This window comes from Physeter macrocephalus, chromosome 7 (genome assembly GCF_002837175.3).
Source record: "Physeter macrocephalus isolate SW-GA chromosome 7, ASM283717v5, whole genome shotgun sequence".
In the NCBI taxonomy this organism is placed as follows: Eukaryota; Metazoa; Chordata; class Mammalia; order Artiodactyla; family Physeteridae; genus Physeter; species Physeter macrocephalus.
The window spans coordinates 31,640,004-31,664,588 of NC_041220.1; the positions used below are offsets into that span (position 1 = coordinate 31,640,004).

General features: G+C 35.7%; 1 protein-coding gene across 1 annotated transcript in view; it reads right to left on the reverse strand.

The window, feature by feature from the left end:
- The window catches only part of IQCM (IQ motif containing M), a 361,168-nt gene that overhangs the window by 220,214 nt on the left and 116,369 nt on the right, over positions 1 to 24,585 (reverse strand). Inside the window, exons 9-10 of the mRNA XM_028492548.1 lie at positions 12,608 to 12,806; positions 2,280 to 2,424 (exon numbers count right to left, since the gene is read on the reverse strand). Of these exons, the coding sequence (XP_028348349.1) occupies positions 2,280 to 2,424; positions 12,608 to 12,806 (344 nt within the window). The remainder of the gene's footprint in view (positions 1 to 2,279; positions 2,425 to 12,607; positions 12,807 to 24,585) is intronic.

Here is a 24,585-nt window from a genome sequence, read left to right on the forward strand (position 1 = left end):
CGCGAACCCAGTTCCCCTGCATCGGCAGGCGGACGCGCAACCACTGCGCCACCAGGGAAGCCCTTAGGTATAATTTTTAAGGGTACAGAATTCTGGGTTGGTGTTTTATTTCTCTCAACACTTTATCTATTTCATGCCATTCTTCTTACTTGCATGGTTTTGGATAAGTCAAATGTAATTCTTTTTTTTTTTTTTTTCTCCAGAGGCCAGGTGTCTTCCCCATCTGGCTTCTTTCAGAATTTTTTTCTTTACCTTTATTTTTCTATAGTTTGAAGATGATATGCCTAGGTGGTTTTTTGGAATTTATTCCGCTTGGTGTTCTCTGGGCTTCATGGATCTGTGGTTTGGTGTCTGACATTAATTTGGGGAAATTCTCAGTTATTATTGTTATAAATATTTCTTCTGTTTCTTTCTTCTCCCTCTGGTATTCCCATATGTTACTCCTTTTGTAGTTGCCCCACAGTCCCTGGATACTTTGTTCTGTTTTTTTATTTCAGTCTTTGTTCTCTTTGCTTTTCAGTGTTCAAGCATTCTATTGATATAATTTTTAGCTCAGAGAATCTTTCCTCAGCCACCTTTCCAAGAAGCCCAACAGAGGCATTCTTCATTTCTGTTACAGTATTTTTTATTTTTATCATTTCTTTGGGGTTCTTTCTTGGGATTTCCATCTCTCTGCCTACCTTGCCCATCTGTTCTTGCATGCTATTTTATGCATAATTAGCATATTTAATCATAGTTGTTTTAAATTCTCAGTCTGATAATTCCAACATCCCTACCACGTCTGGTTCTGATGTCTGCTTTGTCTTTACAAATTGTGTTTTTTGCGTTTTTGTATACCTTGTAGTATACATGTAGCTAGTCATGACATATTGGGTAAAAGAAACTGCTGTAAAAAGGTCTTTAGTAATGTGGTGATAAGGTGCTGGGGGAGAGGAAGTGTTCTAATGATTAGGTCTCAGTCTCTTATGGAGCCTATGTCTCTGGACTGTGAACTTCATGAATGTTTCCCAGTTTTTTTCTTCCCCCTTAGGTGGGACAGGATGGTCAGAGTGGACTGGAGTTGGATATTTCCCTTCCACAGGTTTAATTAGGCTCTGATAATACCCAGCAGGTTAGGCTCTGGTTAATCAGTTTCCCCTGAAGGCAGGCCTTGTTAAGAAGAATGGAGTGCTCTGGCATATTTCAAAATGGTTCATTTCCTCATATTTACTGTGGAAATCTGATTGAGCTCCTGGAGGTAAATATCACAGTATTGTGGAGGTCCCTTTATGACTGGATCCTCTGGAATTTTTAACTCTCAGAATTGTGCTCCTGCCATTTGTCAATTACAGTTCATTTTTCTTACCCCAGCCCTGGTTCCCACATCGGATTCTGCTCATGAGTCTCTGCTCTGGTAAGCTGTGACTTTGTATGCCTGTCTCTCCAATCTTAGGGGCAGCAGTTTGCCCTGTGTCTCCCTTCTTTTACGAATCCAAGAAGAGTTGTTGATTTTTTAGTCTGTTCAGCTTTTTTACTTGTTGTTAAGATAGAGTGTTGACTTCCAAGCTCCTTACATAGAGAAGCAGAAACCAGAAGTCCTCATTTATTTTTTAATCAAGAAACAGACTGTAATATCCATCCTAATCAAGCAATAATAAATTTATTAAATATAATAAATATCAGGATCTCTGAAAGTTAAGATAGAAATTGGAAAACCTGTTCTTCATGTAGAATTTCAACACTAATAAGCAACATGTAATGGATATCTGTTGTTTAGTCTGCTCAGTGTCCTTTAACTGTTCTTCTGTTATAAATATGTAGTTTTCCTTTGGGGAGCTACTCCCTCCCCCCAGTGAATATAGTTTCTATGCAACTCCCAAGCAAATTTCTTTGCCCTACCAAGGCAAAGTGTTGGACACATAACTCAAGCTAAACCAACTTAGAATTTGAATTTAAAGCTCAAGAATAAAAAGTCATAAAGTGATAGCATCTTTTCTAACCCCCAGAGGCAAACAGAGATTGCCCCGTATTTTTTGCTCCTTAGATCTCTGGAGCAGCTCTGGTTCATGTTCTTTCTGAAATCTGATTCTTTAGCTATCTTTCCTTTAAATTTCCTTTTTGTTTAGCCAGAATGAGATCCTAATAAATTAACCCACATATACATCATCTTAAAAAGTAAATAGCTTGCAGCAATAAAAATATCACCTACTTGTGTTGTCTATGGGTAATTATATGTAAATTATCAATGGTTAAAATAATTCCAAACCTAAAATCAAATCAGAAATGACAGCATCACCTACATTTTTTTCTGTCCATCCATTCCTCTAGCTCTGTAAGGTTTATAATTTGTCTCGTCCTCCAAAGACCAAGTCGATATTTAACACGATGGATTAGTCTGCAGTACATGTTTATAACTCTTCTCAAATCTGGTCCATGATACAAAGCCTATAAAACAGCAATATAGACAGTTGAACTCTTTATATATTTCTGCTATTTATATTTAATCTGATTTTGCCCTATTCATTTCATCTATCTCACCCAGTTTCTCAGATTATTATGTATTTTATTTATGTTTTTAAATAAATTTGGTTAAATACATGCATTATAGAGTGGGTTAATCTCCCAGAGAACATCATTTTGAGTTGCTCTGTTATCACATACTCATACTTCCCGTAAAAAAGAGGTTTTGGTGATGGGTGATAGAAGCTTCCTAGGTTGGTGTACAGATTTTTATAATATGTAGCCCACTTAGCCAGAAAAAAAATAAAAGTTTTATTAAGGCATTACTCTCTAATGGATGATTCTTACCTAAGCTATCCACTCTGGCTGCTCAAATCCTTGTATTTTCTTTCTTTTGAAAATTATATATTTATGTATTATACCTATTTTTCACTGGATATTTTCAGATTTTACTTCTTGATTTCTAAAAAAAACCTCAATATTAAAGACAGTAAACCTTTTCAGCATATGTGCAAATGTTGTTCTGTCAGTTTACCTTTAATCTGTGCCTTTATTTTTCTGTATGTTCATTTTACACATTCTACTATAATAAATTTTTTTTAAGTATAAAAATTCATCTATTTCAGGTTTTTTTTTTTGGTTTTGTAAACAGCCAGTTCCATTTTATTTACCAATCCAAATATTTTTACATTTTACAGCTCATTAATTTCTCTACTTATCTTTATTAATTCCTTTTTTTAAGGTTTATTTTCTCCTTGGCTTCTTGAATTAAAGACTTAATTAACCTATTTTCATTAATTTTTTACAAATGTACTGAAGTTCATGAAATTTCTTCTGAGTCCACTGTCCTTTGATGTGCTTTACATACCATTATACAAGTAAAAACACTAAAGCATAAAATCTTTAACTTTCCCATGGTCCTATAGTTAGTAAATTGCAGAATTGGTTCTGAATTCAAAATAGGGACACTTCAGAGTCCACACTTTTAATTATACAAGTATTCCTCTTAATTTACTTGAATTTCATATTTTAACCCATTCTGTAAATTTTTGTTTTGGTTTCTTTCCTAGTATAGTTACTATTACACTTATGATTGTTCTTGCTCTTATTTATTTTCTGTTTTGTGTGATTCTTGGAAGGTTGTTTTTATTATTTTATTTTTCTTCACCTTTTTTAAACACTATGTTTAAGCCTATATTTTTAAATTTATCAAAACTACCAATGAAATAATATTTCTTGATTTACTTAAATAAAAAAATAAATTAGCATAATTTAACTACTTTCCTTTTCTCCTTCCATCTGAATTCCATCAGAATCAGGCAGATTCTGAATGTTTGCTAATGTCTTTCAACATTTAATAACATTTTGCAGTGTGTATTTTTAATCTGCCTTTTGTTCAATAGGCTCTTGTCATTTTGTTGTTGCTGTTTTGTTTTGTTTTAAATAATGGATTGGGCACACTATTTTTTATGGTTTCTAATTTTTTTTAACATCTTTATTGGAGTATAATTGCTTTATAATGGTGTGTTAGTTTCTGCTTTATAACAAAGTGAATCAGTTATACATATACATATATCCCCATATCTCTTCCCTCTTGCGTCTTCCTCTCTCCCACCCTCCCTATTCCACCCCTCTAGGTGGTCACAAAGCACCAAGCTGATCTCCCTGTGCTTTGCGGCCGCTTCCCACTAGCTATCTATTTTACATTTGGTAGTGAGGTGGATGGACCTAGAGTCTGTCATACAGAGTGAAGTAAGTCACACTTTTGGAGCACTCCCCATCATGTGAATCTTAGCAGAAGGCATAACTCACTTCCTACAATTTGAAGCCACAAATCAGTTGCTCATGATCCAAGCCTCCTCTGTTGCTGGGATGCAGACATGTGACAAAGCTTCCTCCATTATCTACACCAGACTCAGGTTTTGACTCGAAACTAATAATGCTTTTAAAAGTGAAACAAACAGTGAGAAATCTATTTGTGTGGTAGAGTAATCGTGGCAGCAATATCCATTTTCCAAGGGTAGCATTGGTGGAAGCAGAACAGGATTCACTATTTGCAACAGACTCTGTGCAGGATTTGACTGGAGTCCAAGGAGCTATCTAGGCTAGGCTTCATCATTCCTTCATGTTCCTGAGCTTAATTCTTCAGACCTCTGCCCAATATTCTACTCGATACCCTTCTGCTTAAATCTGCCAGTAGGTTTCTTTTGCTAATAATTAAGAATCAAGCATTGTTTTAATTGTATTCTTAGAACATGAGGCAAAAGGTCCGTGCTTGGAGTGCTGCTTAGTTGAATGACATTTGCTAAGAGAGCAGGGGCATTTGGTCAGTCACCAAACCCAATATGAGTGTTTTTCCTCAGAATTTAATAAATACTCTTTTGTGGACACAACCTGTCTTGTGAAGAAACCCTTCTCAGATCTGAGGCATTCAGAAGGCTACCTAGGAGGTTTACATGGTTAAGAAGTTGGGTCAGAGAAAATGGCAATGGTCCATCTGTGTGGTTCTTATTATAGCATGCCTCTCTGCCAGCCTTCTGTACAGAAATATGCCTCAGTTATGATGCTATGTCATCTCAGTATGTGAATCTTTCACCATATTTCTAAACGTTTCTCAAGACAGAATTAATCAGAAAAATGTACAAATTGATATTTACAACAGCAATATTGAAATAAAAGACAATGCAAATTACTGATTATAATTTTCCAATCCATGTTGATTAAAAGTGTAAATGTATCATGCTTATCGTACATCAGGATTTAAAATTTTTTTTCCAAATATAAGTCTGCTTTTTATTTGATATGGTCATGTCTTTTTTTAAAGTAATGAATTGATTGCTTGTTGGGAGGATTCCACTACCATATGATACTTAGTGGGACTTAATTTCTTTGATTACTAGCAAGAGTAGCTTCTTTCATGTTTACTAGCCATTTATGTTTCTCCTAGTGTGAAGTACTAGTTCTACCTATTTTTGCCTAGGCCTTCATTCCTAGCAGCATTGGAAATCACCGATCTAACCCTCTTTATTATACTGTGTCTGAACTTCCTTGATCTAGCATATTCTGGTTTTCTTCATACCTCTCTAGCTATGGAATTCATTTGTGGAATCCTCATCTCTGCCTTCCCCCTTGAGCATTGGTATTTCTCACTCTTGCCTTTACATGCCTCTCTCCTTACTTTACATATGCTCTCTGGACAATGACATCAATTCCAATGGCTCTAGACAGTATCACTAATAATGATTCTCAAATCTATGGATGAGGGCAGAGTACAGAGGGCATCCTTGTTCAGGGAGCTGAATCAAAATGTGTAGAAAAGATTTCCCAGATTTCACATCCTCTCATCCCATTCGCCATCATGTTGAAAATAATTTATTCAAAAACATGTGCCAGGGAAGTTCTAGACCTTGTGGATTAGTGAACAGAAAAGACAAAATTCCTGTCTCACAATGAGTTACATTCTGATGGAAGGAACAATAATCCAATAAACAAATATGTATGTATTAGGTGGCAGTCCGTGGTATGAAGAACAGTAGTGTTTTAAATGGAATAGGTAGTGACCAGAGTAAGTGTTATTTTTTATAGGGTAGTATGGGGTAGGCTTTTGGATAATGTAACAATGAACAGAAAGACGAATGAAATAAGAGAGCCATGCAGTCACCTGGGGAAAGAGCTTTCTCAGAGACAAAATGAGAATCATTGTTAAATTGAGCCACTTTTATGGGTGGGATGGTTTTATATTCTTCTTCAGGTGTGTTAAGGTGGAAAAAGTTTAAGAACTACTGACGAACCTCAAATGTTTCCCTATGGCCCAATCTTCCTTCTGAGCTTAGATTCATATATCCCACTGCTTCCCAGACATCTCAAGGATGTTCCACAGGCACTTCAAACTCAGTGTTGAAAACTGGACTCTGTCTCCTTTCCTTTCCTCCCACCTCTCCTACTCACTCCTCCGAAGTTCTATATTTCACAATCATCCATCAGGTTGCCCAAGACAAAAACCTAGGATCCATTCCTGACTCTTCCAGCTCCCTTACCTCCAGCTCTAATCAAACCCAATGTCCTACCTACTGTGCATTTCTCCAACTTTACCCCAAGCCACCACCATCATGCACTGGATTACTGAAAAAGCATACTAGTTGTTCTTTCTCTAATTTTGCCACCTTCTTTCCCCAATTCACTGTCCAGAGTCAGTAATTTTTCCAAAATAAAAAATCTCTTCATGTCACTGACCTGCTTTAAAGTCATCCATTCCCATACACTATGTAAAAAGTATAAACTCCTTAGCATGGTTTTTAAGAACATTGTTAATCTGCTCCTACCTTCATCTTCCTCTACTGCCACTGTCCTCCCATCCAGCCCCCTAAATGTTCTGTATCACCTAAGGCCGTTGAGATTCCCTGGGCCTACAACTCTCTCAACCTCCCCATCTACATGACAAGACACAACTACCCTTCATCCTCCAGATCTCAATTTGTTGACACTACCCCCACACCAGACACAGTCCTTTGGGTTCAGTGGTCTTTCTAAGTTCTCTAATAATACCTAAGACTTGGTTACCTCCATTTCTATCTGGACTATTTGCTCTATGCACCAGGCAAGATATCAGATCTAGTAAATAGTAACTCTGATAACATTTTTTAAAAAGTGTTCTGGAATACACTAATATAGTTCTCCCCGTACCTGAGAGTTAATACATTTATGTAATAAAACTATTCTGTACGAGGTCACCAGTGCCACAGGTCCATGAATGGGCTTCAGAATTTTCTTATTATTTCTTATTGGGGTTTTTTTTTTTTTTTGATAATGAGAGGAAATCCATACTTTATCAAATTTTCAAAGGATTTTGTAATCCCCAAAAGAATAAAGACCACTGACTTATGCATGGGATATTAAAACTCAGATATCTAGGATTTCTCCAATTTTATTTATTCAACAAATATTTATTCAAAGCCAATTTTGAACACTTTATTGCAACCACCAGCCATTCAAATGTTTTAGAATTTCAGTATTTTTGACGAACAGCAAATGAACATATCAACTTAAGACTAAAATTTTTAAATTTAAATTATAAATATTCAGAGAAAAATCTTTAAGTTAAAATCTTAGAGGCATTACACTGAGGAAAATACTGTTTTTGTGTCTTTAGGATTTTTTTCTGGATCATATTAACTTATACCAAAACACATGCAAACAAACAACATAGAAATTTTAAAAGGAAAAGGATATTTTGAATGGTGGAAATAAATAATGCTGATAGTTAAAGACAGCAATCTCTGTGGTCTCCTTATGACTGATATAATTCAATGCTGCTTCATTATTTCTAAATAAACCCAAACTAGAGCATTTCACAGGAAATGGTGGAAACTATTCAGTCTCCTGAGGTACTTTAGAGCAACATTCTAACTGATACTGTCTACAGCCACAAGCTCTGAAGTGCCAGCCAAACAATATGACTATGGAAGTTTCCCAGTGGAGGGATTCCCACAGTGCTGACAATTATCCACTGATTTGCTGTGCAGCCTTTAGACCAGAAAGTCTATCAGGAATTCCCCCAACAGCAACCCTGCACAAGGCTCAGTCCTGGAACCGGACTATGCATGCATTACAGGCCTGCCACATGACCATTTCAACAGTAAGCAGAACAACATTAACCGTATAAACAGAGCAGCCATGCAACATACACACCAATGGTGGAATAGAAAAGAAAATCAACGATCATAACAAATTTCATAACCAAATCAAAGTCAACAATCTAGTTTATATTTGCTCAGACCCTTGAAAAAGGTTTCCCATTCTTTTTATCTCAATTCTACCTCCACATAGAAATTCAACATTTTTCCTTGCCGAGCTCTCCTTTTCACTGTCATCTTGGGCTCACTCTTGCTCTCTACGTTTTCTAGACCCATTTTGTCCCAGAGGTTATGGATGATGCTACAGTTCTCTCCAACATCAGGAAATGATAAAATTAAGTTAAATTATAATATAAGTATATTATCATATACATAGTATCATGTGTATGATATATTTATTTATATGTTTATATATATACATATATATGAATCATTAGATTTCCCTGATAAACTTCTACAACTATATTTTGTTGAATTAATTCATCAATTCTAAGACATTTGTGGAATAGCTACCATATGCCAAGCACTATTCTAAGCCTTTGGACACGGTAGCAAACAAGACAGAAAACAATATAAACATATACAAACAAGAAAATAAACAAGAAAAACAGCACATAATAAGTGAATATAGTTAAAATGAGAGAGAATACATGTATCAAAACAGTATGTGGTGCTATATAATATAAAAGTAAAGAGTATGTACTCCCAAACAGGTCACAGAAATTGTAGTGCTCATGACAGAGGTGTAAGCAAAAGGTCAAAATGTAGAGGACTGGGCACAATAACGACCAAAAATAGAGAGCTCAGCTCTGCTTGATGGACCACAGAAGGTGTCTAGGTGTGAACATTTAAGGAAGATCTTAAAGAATGAGTTGGAGTTTATCAGAAAATTAGGAAGAGTATTCCAGTCTGAGAGAACAGTATAAAAACATAAGATAATAGGAAACAATCAGGGAATTAAAGGATTTGGGCTTTGCTAGAGCACAGGGTATTAGTGAAGAAGTGTCCTGTGATGAGGCTGGACAGTGGGAAATGGCCAGACCAGGGAGGCCATGTGTTCTATGTTAGAGAATTCATATTTCATCTGATAAGAAACATGGGGCTATCAAAAGACTATGAAGAAATGGAATAAGGTCATCAGAGTGGAATTTCCTCAGTTGCATATGACAGATTAGATGGGAGTAGGTCTATAGGCAGGGAGGCCAATTACAAGACTACTGCAGTTCTCCATGTGAGAAGTGATGAATAGGAGCTATGGTAAGAGCCCAGAGAGGAAGAGCAGCACAAGAAATGTTAAGGAAGTGGTGACCAATTGAATATGGGGGTGAGAAAGTTGAAGGAGACTAAGAAAACTCCAGGTGTATAGCCTGGACAATGTGTGGTGGGACAGTTCACCAAAATAGGTAGTACAGGAAAGGAAGAGCTTTGTGGAGTAAGAAAATAAGTTCATTGAAGGCTCCGTGGAGTTTAACTATGGACCTTGCAAATGGGCAATTAAATGCCTAAATCTAGAGCTAGAGAGATAGGTCTGGGATAGGGCCTTAGATTAGATTAGGGAGCAATCAGCTATAAAGTAGTTTAAGTTGATGATATAATACGTAGAATGAGCATGGGCTTTGGGGTCAGACAAGGGTTTGAATTCTAGCTCTGTCACTTACGAGGAGGTCAACTCTAGTCAAATGACTTAATTTCTCTGAGCATCAGTTTCTTCACATATAAAATGTGAAGCAGAGATTTCACAGAATTACTGAAAGATTAACTATATGGAATGCTTACTTATTGTCAGAGTTTTACATGCATTATCACATTTAATCATCAGAACTACAAATGTATGTTATATGTACATAATAATGCATGTCTCAATATACACGTTGACAGGCAAATGGACTACCTTCTAACAGCAAGCCTGTATTCTCAGAGAAATTCATTCAGGGTGCCCAATGAGAGGCCATTTGGTGGGCTCCTCCCAGATAATCCAGGAATATAAGTGGGCACTCCTGATCTATTCTTCTATTTCTAGCTGGTTTTCCAAATTCCTTTATGAGTAGCACAACTTTAGTCTTCAAGGTGAAACATTTTCGGATTCTCTCAAAGTTTTGCCAAAATCCATCCACTCAGGTTCTTCTGCATTTGCACAGCCAAAATAGGTCCTTATGCTTTATTCTGAATGTCAGGATTGCTGTTTATAAAAGTTGCTCAGGTGGATGTGTGGATGTGTGTGTAGTTTCTTTTTAAGGTGAAGATTTATGCACTGAAAGAGTACTCAGGAGTGTGGGAAGTGGAAAGTTGATTTAAACAGAGTAAGCAGATAGCATAGGAGAAACAAAATCAATGCAAATAGGTGGTCCCAGCCTTAGAGTAAAAGTAACCCCAGAACTGTTGGGTTAAGGATAAGCTAGGCATTTGTTCACAGTCTCCAGCTTGATACAATCTGAAACTGTCACGAGAGTATATTATACATAACATTTTCTTAAACCAAAGAATGTAGACAGAACTTTATTTAGAAAAATCATAGGTATATTGACAAGGCGACTATTCAGAAGTCTGCTTAATTGAATCTAAATGTCCATTGATGGATGAATGGATAAAGAAGATGTGGTACACCAGTCAGAATGGCCATCATCAAAACATCTACAAACAATAAAGGCTGGAGAGGGTGTGGTGAAACGGAACCCTCTTGCACTGTTGGTGGGAATGTAAATTGATACAGCCACTATGGAGAACAGTATGGAGGTTCCTTAAAAAACTAAAAATAGAACTACCATATGACCCAGCAATCCCACTACTGGGCAGATACCCTGAGCAAACCATAATTCAAAAAGAGTCATGTACCAAAATGTTCATTGCAGCTCTACTTACAATAGCCAGGACATGGAAGCAACCTAAGTGTCCATCAACAGATGAATGGATAAAGAAGATGTGGCACATATATACAATGGAATATTACTCAGCCATAAAAAGAAATGAAATTGAGTTATTTGTAGTGAGGTGGATGGGTCTAGAGACTTTCATACAGAGTGAAGTAAGTCAGAAAAAGGAAAAAAATACTGTATGCTAACACATATATATGGAATCTAAAAAAAAAATGGTTCTGATGAACCTAGGGTCAGGACAGGAATAAAGATGCAGACGTAAAGAATGGACTTGAGGACATGGGGGAGGGGAGAAGGGGAAGATGGGACGAAGTGAGAGAGTAGCATTGACATATATACACTACCAAATGTAAAACAGATAGCTAGTGGGAAGCAGCTGCATAGCACAGGGAGATCAGCTTGGTGCTTTGTGACCACCTAGAGGGATGGGATAGGGAGAGTGGGAGGGAGGCTCAAGAGGGAGGGAATATGGGTATACATGTACACATATAGCTGATTCACTTTGTTATACAGCAGAAACTAACACAACATTGTAAAGCAATTATACTCCAATAAAGATATAAATAAATAAATAAATATCCAGGAGAATGCTTTAAAAAAAGTGGTATATATATATAGATATATAAAGTATATACATGAATGTATTTATATATATAAATATATATTTATATTTAAAATATATTTAGAAAATATATATAAATGTATATATCTGTGCATTTATACATAGCTAAAAATGTGAATTTATACACTTAGCCAAAAAAAAAAAAAAAAAGATGAAATATTGCCATTTGTGACAACCTAGAGGATATTTGTATGGACCTAGAGGGCATAGGCTAAGTGAAATAAGTCAGACAGAGAAAGACAAATACTGCATGATTTCACGTATATGTGGAATATAAAAAGGAAAACAAATGAACAAACATAACAAAACAGAAACAGAGTCATAGATACAAACAGGTTTTTGCCAGAGGAGAGGGGGTCGGAGGGAGGAGAGAAACAGGTAAAAGAGATTAAGAGGTATAAATTTCCAATTGTAAAATGTATGAGTCACAGGTATGAAATGTACAGCATGGGGAATTTACTCAGTAATTACATAATATCTTTGTATGGTGACAAATGATAACTAGACTTGTTGTGGTGATCATTTTGAAATGTATAGAAGTATCAACTCCTATGTTGTGAAATAGGAACTAACATAGTGTTGTAGGTCAATTACACCTCAAAAACAACAAACAAACTCACAGAAAAAGAGACCAGATTTGTGGTTACCAGAGGAGAGGGGGAGGCGAAGGGGAAATTGGAGGAAGGCAGTCAACAGGTAGAAACTTCCAGTTATAGGATAAGTGAGTACCAGGGATGTCATGTACAGCAGGACAAATATAATGAACTCAGCTGTATGTTATATATGAGAGATGTTAAGAGAGTAAATCCTGAGAGTTCTCATCACAAGGAAATTTGTTTTCTATTTCTTAATTTTGTATCTATATGAGATGATGAATGGTCATTAAACTTACTGTGGTAATCGTTTTGTGATGTATGTAAGTCATATCATTAGGCTGTATACTTTAAACTTGTACAGTGCTGTATATCAGTTATATCTCAATAAAACTGGAAGAATAAAAGACTTTTAAAACACATTATAATATTCAATATATGCTTTACCTTGATCATTATTCTTTGGAATCTTTTGCGTTCGAGCCACCCTCTGACAAGTGCCTGCATGACGATGACCATTCTAACTATGTTTTTGGTAATTGCGAATTTTTTCCTTCCCCGGAACACTTGGAAGATTTCTATGTGAGGTCCAATTCTTTTAACTTTATTGTCAAGTTTATCACTTTTACTTAGAATAGACTTTGGGCTAAAAATAAAATATAAAACTTTCTTATTAGAGTTAATAAGAAAAATAAACTTCTAAAAAGTCTTAAATTCATTTTCATAATGAATATATTGAAATAGGAAATATATTGTAATTAGCGCATAAAATTCATAGGTATATCAACTGAACATTCCAATAGGGTTCTCCAAAGAAGGTTGAATATGCCAGAATTAATATAACATGTATATATTAACCTTCTGAAGAAAGGAAACCCAAAAGAAAGTGAATCTGTCAAAGCTTATCCACAACTATTCAAAAGAGAGATATAGTATCTAAGGAACAAAATATTTTCCTATGACAGGGCACATTAGTAAAAATAACTTTCCTGTCCCAGAAGCTATTTTAAACTAAAGATTGCTTCAAAATTATTTGGCACTGATACTCTACTTACCAAACATCATCTGAAAAGTAATTGTATTTTCCAAATGCACTCAACTGAGAGGCAGTGTAGTGTATTGTTAGGGCCATGGACTACAGAATCACAGAAGTGAGGGATCATACTGGAAAACATGACAAGCCCTGCAACGCTGATATGGATGGTCCGTCCTTGCAGTGATGATGACCATGTGAGAAAACTACAGACTTTCTACTATGAACAGACTGTCTGTAACCTTGGCAATCTTGTGTCTGCTTTTTTCCTTTATATATCTGTTGCATTTTTTATAGGTAGTCAGTTTTTTCAAAGTCTTCCGAAGTTCAAAGTGTAGTTTCCTTGCAATTTTTACCATACAAACATCTTTTTTTCTTTTTTCTTTTGTTGTTGTTGTTGGATATTTTATTTTTATTTTTTTTAACAAAAGACCCCAAATAGCCAAAGCAATCTTGAGAAAGAAAAACGGAGCTGGAGGAATCAGGCTCCTGGCTTCAGACTATACTACAAAGCTACAGTAATCAAGACAGTATGGTACTGGCATAAAAAGTAGCCACTACTGACCAGTTACATTTGCTCAAGCACAGAAAATTGTCCTCCATATTTACTTTTGACCTATAGTTAAAGATACAGAACCAAGGCTGTTATTTCTTTGTGTTTGTGTATATAAATGAAAAATGTCCTTTTTGTCTTTGCAAAAGAAAGGAAGTTAGCCTTGTATGATGTTCTTGTAACTGTAGCTCTTTTGTGTCTTTGGTTGGTTCTTTCTCTTATTCTCTCTCTTGAGAAAACTTCTGTACATTAACGAGTCAAAAATATAACATGTGCTGTAGAGAAATATTCAAATAGACAAAGCTACTAGAAAAGGCAAAGAAAATAAGGCAAAGTCTTCTTTTTGTTTTTTTAAATTAAGATTGATTTTGAATAGATTAGAAAAGAGGGAGCTCTGCCTTCTAAGAGTATTTTTGCTCCTTTAATGTAACAATTTTTATGAACAGGCCTCCATGTATGAGATAAACTGGGAATGCGGATGAAATAGAAATGGTCACTTCTGGCTTGGCCAGAGTTTCAAGACCTACTGTGAAACCTAAAGGATCCTGAGTTGATGACTTTTTCTCAGAAGAAATAAGTCTTCTAGAAATACCTAGATGAGCCAACTTTACAGTCAAAGTTTCATGTTCTAACAATAATGTGTAAAAAAATCTTAAAGGGATATGCGTGACTGACTGTAAGGTGACGTGTAATGCGTATTGTTAAAGTACCAGCAGTGGTCACCACATCTCTGCTGGTCTCCTAAGTTGCCTTGAATGGCACAGAGTTCTTAGTCATGTACTGAAAAGTATATGTAGTGTGGGAGGGGGTCGGGGGAAGGGAGAAGGAGAATTGAAATTAGTTATTTTGGGTTAAAAGCTATAGTTAATATGAGTGATTAGAACTACATTAATTAAAAGGATTGTAAGGAAACACAAACATGTTTACAAAATGACGGATAGGTTTTGTCTGTTTTTTTATCAATTGAAGAAGAAAAGAATTTTATCTTAGGCCCTAGCCATATAGACTTTCATCAATAGCACCTCTCTAAACAATTAGAATGTTAAAAATAAAAGAAAGGGAAATTTAAAGTTGAAGAATAATTTATTGAAGGCTTGATGGAAAGTGAATTATATTTACAAATAATGGGTTTGAAAAGAAGCTATGAAATATACAAAATTTTGACAAAGTTAGGTCACTTTTGATAAGCAAGCTTAATACTAAAATAGAGAAATGCCTGTGAATGAATCCTCAACTATGAAATGTTGTATAGGTGGTATACAGAAAGTAAAATTAGAATTTGATTTTCTTTCTGTTACACTGAGAAACTGACGTTTGAATAACAGTCTGATCCTAATATGACAGAGGAAAAATCGTTCACTACCTTCATTATAGTTTTCCTAGGAAACAAAAGTTCCTGTATCACAAAAATATTTCTCCTATCAGGCTTATAAATCTTTTTTTCTTCTTCTTGTGATCTAGTTCTTACAAAATCTGGTATTCCTAATATTTAATGTTACTTGTAGCTATGTTACTTTTTTTTACTCTAAAGGCACCTATAACTTTTACTGATACTGCGCCTCCTGTGAAAATTCTTTCCAATTCAAATTCAAGCCCCAAATTTAAAAACAAACTGTTGTGATGTCTTTTTAACCTATCTTTTGGGTGTCCGAAATGGCTGCAAGAGCATACCAAAGATTTTTTTCCTTCACTGTATAAGAGGAGGAATGCTAGAAATGGCAAGGTATGTGTGGCATAGTTGTTAAATAAATGAGTCAAAAATGGCCCTTGTATATTGGCCCCTATGTTGTTTACTTCTTACGTTAGGCAAGGATTAGCTCAAAAGCCTGCTGATTCCAAACTCAATATTCTTAAACATCCAATTGTTTTAAATATGGCCCAAACAAGCATATTTTTTAGCCATTTAGAGCCTGCCTGTTTTGCATGTCCCATGAAACTATAACCAACATCTACTAGCCATAGATAAGATGGCCTCAAACCTTGAGGCCATAAAAGACTGTAAGCCACTGCTGCCCACTGGAGCTCTCTGACCCAGAGACACCCCCATCTTGCTGTGAGTGATATCACATAGACATGTAAGCCCCCCTCTGACTCTCCCATTCCCACAGGAGTTCCCTTACCCTCTTCCCCTTCTGGGTGATGTCATGGTCTCTAGAAGGTCTTCTGCTGTGAGGGACTTCCCCTCTCACGCAAAGCTGTCCATATGAGGCCCAGATAAAGCTTGTTATGTGCCACTGCCACTTCATGGCCATGCCTTTTCCTTGATTATCCCCATGATCTTTAAACTCAGTACAATGATCCATAGTTTTACTTAATTCAGTACTACTATTGAATATATTGAAATAGTCAATACATTGAAAGCTGTCCTATTTATCCAAGTCCGAACCATGAAAAGAAATCAAAGGAAAGTCTCCTCCTTAAGTTAAATATATAACAACTAAAATGTTATTAATATAAATGTATTAGGAACTCACTGTGGTAAACTGATTGCACTGATGGCCAATTAATGCTTCCTTATGTTCCTATCTTTGCAATGTGATTTTATAGCCCCACCCATCAAGAGGCAGAATCAAGTTACCTACCTATGAATCTAGGCTATGATCAAGGTATCAAATCAGATAGTTTTCAGTGAGAGAAGGAATCACTAAACAAGATTGCATGTGAGAAAAGATACAATAAGTTAATTAGTAAGTTAATCATATCTAAACATTAGACACTGAGCTTGGCAAACATTTGAACAGGGAATTTCCTTTCAACTGCTAATGTTTATATGATAATATATATTAAACACTACATCAGTTTTAGAGTTTGTTTCAGATATTGCTACTAATTAGTTTTGGCTGATATTGAAGTATTTTGTATGTTCCATTTATAAAAGTACTCTTTGCCCATCTGTTCATAGGTTGAAAGTGATTAAAGGACACTTATTTTGGCTGTTGTAAAAGCCAAATACTTTTTAAGCTGCAAATATGTGACAAAATCAGTTCAGGTTGCCGAGTTCGGAAATACATTAAAAGAGATTTGTGATGCCTCCCTACCCCCAATTCCTCTTCTAACCTGCATTATCGAGAAGTAAATATCACCACTTTCCTGATTAGACTATCATGCCTGCTTTGTCCAAATGCTTTGTAATTTAGTTATAATTTAAACAATTTACTCTGATTTGGATCCTCTGCTACCAAGCTGTGTCAAGGGCTTTCGTTTCCTGTACTTGCAAGCTTGAAGTAGAAACACGTGATGCCCTCATGCTTTGAATGCTGGATCTGAAAGCAACTTGGCTAACAAACGAAACAAGTTTGTGCCCTACTTTAATGTCCCATATGAGGTCTGTTCAGTTTAAAAACAATGCATTAAATTCAGCATGGGTGAAAGAGAGTTTTAAGAACAGGGATGTTACACATTTCCATGAAAAATCTTGTCTCAATATTATTTAGTACTCCATTTTAAAATCTTCCCAAGGGTTTAGTACTTCATGCTAGCAAAACCTATTCACTTAAAAAAAATCAAAACAGGATTCCTGGAACTTTTAAAAACAGGTGCAATCCTCCTGAAGTGGAAGATAGACACCAGTTTAGTTAAGGCAAAAATTTTAAATAGTTTAAATATGTGAATGAGATGTGTTTTCTTCTGTGCTTTCCACACTTTTTTTGTGTTCTGATCATTCCTCAAAATGCTAACCTGCCCTGAGCCAAAAAACCCAAGACCCCTCCTATTTTGGGTAGCACCCAGTTCCATGACAATCTCTTTCACTAGATCATATTAAAGGGTGAGGTTGATATTCTATTTAAAGCCTCTGAGGGTACTTGGCTTCAACAGTTTACAACCTCAAGTGCTCTAACTAGTACCTATCCAGAAAAGCAAATGATACAATGGGCTGGGAGGATTTCTTCTCCCTGCCCCCATACCTGATTTTCCTAGGAAGACATTCTCCCAGCCCAGTATGTCATGTATCTAGAAAGATGGGTTTTATTTTTTCTGCTGCTGCTGCTTGGTTTCAAGTCTCTAACAGTTCTTCCTCAAAACAAGATAGAGCTTTTTAAATTCCAAATTCAGTTAAAAAAAATGCAATTATTCTTTCCTGCACATATCAGCTTTTTGGAGGAACACTATTTGTTATGAATTAAACTGAAATTATCATTTCAGACAATACAAAAACAAAAGCAGAGAGGAAACACAGGTTTTGTTCAAATTTAATTGATTCTGACATTATGGGCAAGGTAATAAGCATGATGCACTTCCAGGGAATTCTCTCTAAAACAAACATTTAAATCACCTTTTTATTGTACCTACATGTTTTTATCTGAAGGGCACTGAAAAAAATTACCAATGAAGATGTCTGTAATGACTAGGGTGTTTATGCCAAAGGTGTAATGGGAGCTGATTTTTCTGTGGCACAGCGACCAGAGGTGTCAATTTTTCACGAGCTTATCTATGCAATAGGGAACATAATGAGTTGTATAGTCTTTCTCCCAAAACATTCATTTATTCCTCTTGGGGTAGCCCTTTGCTCTCAACCCAAACTTTGGTCAGTTATGGAGAAGAGCTGGCTCTACCCCCTGCCATCCATCTCTCTCATCTCTGCTCCAAAAGAGCAGACAATGAAGATGGGTGCCTGTCCACAGATTCCTTTTCCCTAGAACCGGGCTTTAGGTAATGAAATAAATCCCCACAACAGTTCAGGTGATTCTAAAACCAATTTCTGATATTATACTCAATATTTTATTCCCAACCACATAACTGTTTCAGGTACTGTCATTTCCAGGAATTGAGGAGACCCTCAAGCAAGCACACTCAGTGGTGGTCAGAAAGCAGGTCAAATTCTACTAGAAAAACAGGAAATGTGGACAGTCTTTGGAACAACCTGGAGAGGGATGGGACTTTGTAACCCCCTCTCCCCGTGCTTCTGCCTCCCTACTCTCCCTCTGTATGAGTGCTTCCATGAAAAAGTAATGGAAAATCTGATTTTCTCTGCTTGAGACATGTATTCATTCTTATTTTACTTTTCTGGGTAGGATTACTGTGATTTAGAGATGAGAACTTATGTGTTCAGCCTCTCATTATTCTGCTTGCTGTTTCTCAGATGTTTTCCTTCTGATTCCACACAGGAATTGTTACCAATAATGTCTGCTTCTTTCCATACCCGGTTATTGTTCGCATAATAAGGCAAAATTACTTTTTATAGCAGCAGACAGAAAAATTATTCATTGACCAAGGAATGGAGAAGGAGGAGGTCTTGCTCTAAAAGCCCCTTCTCCCTGAGTGCAGGCAAGGGTGAGATTTTCATAGGAAAAGGGGCTAAAGGGGCGGTATGGGGCAGAGGTCTTGTCATTTAGGTTCATGGAAATGGGTGGTGATTTCCTGGACCAGGGTCTGCACCTCTTTTCTGCCCTTTTGTGTTCCTTTGGAGTTTGGGTCAGAAGCAGAGGGAACCAACATGGTGCCCTTGCAGGAATTTTAGCATTAAAATGAGATTATAAATAGTTGTAGAGAGACCTTTGTCCCAATTTCAAGTTCAGCCAGCTTATACCACTTTCTTGTAGTTAAGCCCTCTTGGTCCTGTCAATGTAAACACAGCTAGAAGATACAGTCAGTTTGGTTTTCTGCAAGTTTGCCCAGAGGGAGGTTTTTATTAGAAATGAGTTGGGGGACGGGGGTGCTTCCTTGCTTCTTTGACGAAAGCAGGTGTCCTTGTGTTTGTTTAATATCAGATCGTATTAGTTATCAATCAGATGGTATGTGAAGAACTAAAGAAAGTAGTAGTGGTGCCAAGAGCAAGAATGTATACAAAAAGGATGCCATGCCATCCTGAATTCATTTCCTTTGTTTTAATTTTATTACTCTTTTGTTTTGTTTTCACTATATTACTATACCAGGGAATGATTTATGATGTTTCTCAACTTCAGGAGGGCAAATTTCAAGATTCTCATAAAATCTTTGCAAACAAGGTAGAGAAATATAGGCTGACTGGGCAGTCTTGGGTGGTAGGGTGGATTGTGTCATTACTAGCTGAGATAGGGAATATAGGAGGGAAGACATGGGGAAGGGAAAACATAATTATTTCAATTTTGAGAGACGATTATGGGGTATCCCAGTGAAGATACCCAGGAAGGAGCAGAAAGTCTGAGATAGGAGTTATAAATTCCTGAAAGGGAAAAAAATCATTAGAAGGAAGAGAAAAGATCCAAAAATTTAATCCATGCATTGAACAAATATATATTCATTTACTCATTCATTCATTCATTCATTTAGTGTAAGATACTCTTCTAGCATTGAGGATACACTGATAAATAAAACATAGAAAATTCCCTGTCCTCATTAAGCTTATGTTCTAGTGGGAGAGACAGACAGTAATCACAGTAAACAAGTTAATTATTGAGTATTTTAGAAGGCAATGTATGCTTTGATAGAAAATAAAGCAGAGTAAGGAAGCTGGGGAGTGCTAGCAGGGGTGGAAATTGCAATATTAAATACTGTGTGTTATGGCTGGTGTGGGATTATTGAAAAGGTAACGTGTGAGCTAACTATCTCAGGCCAAAGTGATAAGGAGCTAAATCCAATGTTGAAATGTGATAGCTTTGCTTATAAAGCTCTGCAATTGGTTAATATATATGATTGTACAAATAATTCCTCTCAAGACTCATGAGGATGGTTAGGTACCTTTCCTCCATCACTGCAGTTACCACATAACTTAATTCTCTGGGTCTATCACCCCTCTATACTCTGAATTCCCTAAGAGCAACTACTTTTCCTTGTGTACCTGGCAATATATAACAGATGAAGGGAAGAAAAAAAATGGATAGAGAAAGAAAAGAAAGGAGGGACAGCAAAAGAACAGAATAGGGATACATTAGAATATCTGAGAAAGGCTCAGGGTTTGCTTGTTTGGGGTTTTATTTTTCAGAATTGAAATCAATGTGAGTATTGCCCTTAAGAAACTGACCCCCAAAGCTGACATACGATGGGCTTCATGAATTGATCTAGAATATCTACAGTTTGGTTCCACTCTACACTGTATTCATAAAATTACATCTGAAATACTGTGTTCTTTCCTAAGCATCACACTTCAAGAGGGATACTTTTGAGTATGGTGGGCACCTGTTCCTTTCCTCTGTTTTCACCTCCTTTCCCTTGTGGAATTGCACTTCTCCTTCTCCACTTGTATGACTAGGATTTGTCTAGGGCTGGCCATGTCATCCAAGCTGGAAGGTCAGCCAGAATATTTCTCTGTGTGCGTGTGTGTGTGTGTCTAATAAGAGACCTTTCTTCCTGGTAAGAGCAGGAAGTAAGTCAATTACAAACAGCTGGAAGCCAACCATTTTGCGTACCACATGGAGAAAAAGTCTGTAGTAAGAGGTTTTAAGGTCAAACAGGGGCAAGCAGAGATTTTAAATGAATTAAAGGAGAGCACATCCTGAAGACATTACTTGAACCTGTTGAATCAGTTGAGCCTAAGATGTTAAACAGATAAAAAGAACAGATGTCCGACATACTCTACACTCTTGGAATCTCTACTTACATGAGCAAACAGATTTAATTACCATTTTGCTTAAGCTAATTTGAATTAGCATCCTAATAAATATATAAATCTAATAAAGATGTGTGTGTGTGAGTGTGTGTGTGTGTGTGTGTATAGAAAGAGAGAATCTAACGAGAGAATTGGTAACTAGAGTGGCTTCAAGAAGACAGAATCAGGACCAGTGGGTACCAGCTCAAGGGGGATAGGTGCTGAGCCTCACAGAGAGAACTGTCAAAGTCAGAGCACTAATTAGAATGAAATGGATTCCACTTGAACAGAGTAATTACTAATCCCTGGAGTTTTCAAGTAGAGGTGATGTAGGTGCCATGTTACAGAGGAGATTCACCCTTTGGATAGAGGGTTTCAGAAGAAAATCTCTAAGGTTCCTTAAACTCTGAGATTCTATAATTCCCCAAAGACAAAATACAACTAGAGAAAGTATCACTGGAGAAATATTATCCACTATAAATTTATTTTCAAAAAATGCTTAGGCTGGGTACTGACCCAGAAAAAATAATCTGTTCACAGAAGATACCATAAACAAGCTAATATTACATTAGTAATTAACAAATTTTAGAAGAGACCAAAGGAAAGTTATTAGGTGGTAAACTTGTAAAATTGTTTTGAGATAAAATAAGAGGACTTGACCCATTTCAGAAAAAATGATGATGGACAAATGCAGTAATTTTAGAGATATAAAGGAAACATTAAAGTACCTAGCTAAATCTCCAGACTCTGAAATGTGAAATTTATACTTAGATATGCCAGTAAATGTACTATATTCTATTATATGAAAAAAGAGAAAATTTAGAATTCTTAGCACAGTTTTGCCTTTCAGTAACATATTAGTGAGTCATATCTGGTTACTACTACCCTTTTAGTTCTAGCATGCTACAAAATAGAAGGGAAAATATATAATTATTCCTCATCTACATATTTACATGCACTATCTGGATGCTTGGAATCCTAAAGAATGAAAAAAAAAAAGAGAGAAACTTAAGGGTTCTAAACTGGTACACTTCATAGATGGTATATTTAAACAATGTTTTTATCATCCAGAATTGAAACAAACTAAATAGTAAAAAGGTGAAGGGCTGATGACCACCTTTTGAACTTCTTACAACTTTAACATTAAGAATTAACGATAGAATATTTTTCCTCTATGAGTTAAAGATCCATCAATTTTTCTATTCTGTACTTGGAAATCAGTCAGTCATTTTAAAAAACAACTATGTACTTTAGAAATTCAACGAAAGGAAAATTTATCACTAAAGTCAGATGAATCTGCAAAGAATTAACAGCTCACTGCTGAAAGACATCAAAAGAGAATAAGTGTTTTATTCATGAAATACAATAGTTTATCTGAACAAAGAAGGAGATACTATTTGCAATATAGTTAGAAGTGCCAAACAAATTCAAGTGGACCTCAAGGAAGATATATGAAGAAATCTTTCTCACAGAAAATAAACATACAATGTCAAGGTAATAGTACAATAGATTACACTCCTGGTTCACAATTTTCGCTTAGATATTGAGAATGAACTCTGTGTGCTAATGTATTATTTCCTTTTAGTTAATAATATAAACTGCTTTTGATATTTTTATATTAATGATACCACACAAAATAAGAGAAAATGTGTGAAGCATGAAGAAGTTAATGAAAAGATTTTAAAAAGATAATGCTAGGAAAAGACAAGATCCCACTTCATTGCAAAATATCATTCACTTTTTACCTTTATCAGGGTAAAAACATAAATATATATACTATAATTTGTGTACATATTACTTTTTTAAAATTAAAAATTAAGAATTACATCTATTGGGCTTTAATTCTTTCTGGTTTAGAAATCTTACATAAAGTATTTTACTTTGAAAAACAATAAAACTCGTAAAAACGTTCCTTTGGCAATTCTATTTGAACTGAAATTGCTTGGCTCGCTTTGAAAAGCTCATCATAACCTTTCTTTTCCCTTAAAAAAGGTTTTAGGCTTTCTCAACCATACTTTAACCTTAAGGATTTCTAACAATCTTCTGACATTTACGAAGTTCTACAATTTCAAAATTTACCATTTAAATTGAAATATTGAAGAAATAGAAACTTGCATTCTGCAATCAAATAATTTTGCTTTATATTGTTCATTTATGAAAATTATATTTTCTAAATGTTGGGCAAGAGTGTGTATGAAATGAGTATTTTTAGCAGAATTGAAAATCAAGACAATAAGATCATATCCCTCATAAAAATAACACAAATATATATTTAAGAACCCCAAAATAAAATCAAGTAGTCACTGTGTGGAATCTGGAACCTGGTAAATTTATCCTAAATGTACTGGATTTGAGCATTATAGTTCTTTGTTTAATAATGCTGCTAATGAAAAGTCTTATATACATCTGTATACATATTTGTATAGCAAACGGACCTAAGCACTACTGTTACATCTTTTTCTCTCCTTCTAAATTTTGAGATCTTTACAGTTGAAAACACAAGAAGATGGACAAAAAAAATAGAAATGTGAAAATATGCATTTTAGGTTCATGATCACTGAAGATTAGGACAAAAATAATTATAACTCTGCCTTATCTACCACTCTTTATCCATATAAGGTAACAGGTTCCCTTCCCTCTCAAGAACAGGAGTGGGTGCCCAAATTTGCAGTAATTCCATATCAAGTGCAGCAACAGCATTTTTAGTCTGCTCAACTTCCCATCCCAACCTTTTAACAGCCAAGTGACTGCCTCCTTAAAAAACACTGCTGAGTGGGTGCATAAGCCAGTTCTATTTGCCAGCTGTAGAGAGTTCTCTCAAAGCTTGTGGCTATGGGTAAACGAATTCCATCATTTTTTTTTCTATAACTAAGAAGAGGGGGAAAAAACCAAACTCTCTTATATTTACTGTAGCCTGGCAATGGTGATATATGTGTGACATATTTTCACCCTTGAAATGCAAAAGTACTTTAGAAATTGGCCAGTACCTTACTGAAATTGACAGATGACTGATGGAAGGTTATAATATACTCTGTCTCATGCAGACTCTACGGAAACCTCTAGCTGAAAATATATGAGAGATTTCTCTCTAACAAGAAAAATTCTTTAAGACAAGCTTAAAGGGTCCCAACATTTGGATTCTAAAGTTTCACAGAATTTCTATGACATAAATGGTATAGGATTTCAAATGAAGAAGAAAACCTTAATAGTGTTTCACTTAAATATTTTCAATGAAATGTGTCTGCATGTGAAATATTTAGTTTTATATCATTTGCTACTTCACTCTGTTTTCACATTGTTTCACTTTCTTTTATCTCTCTCGTTCTCCACAATTC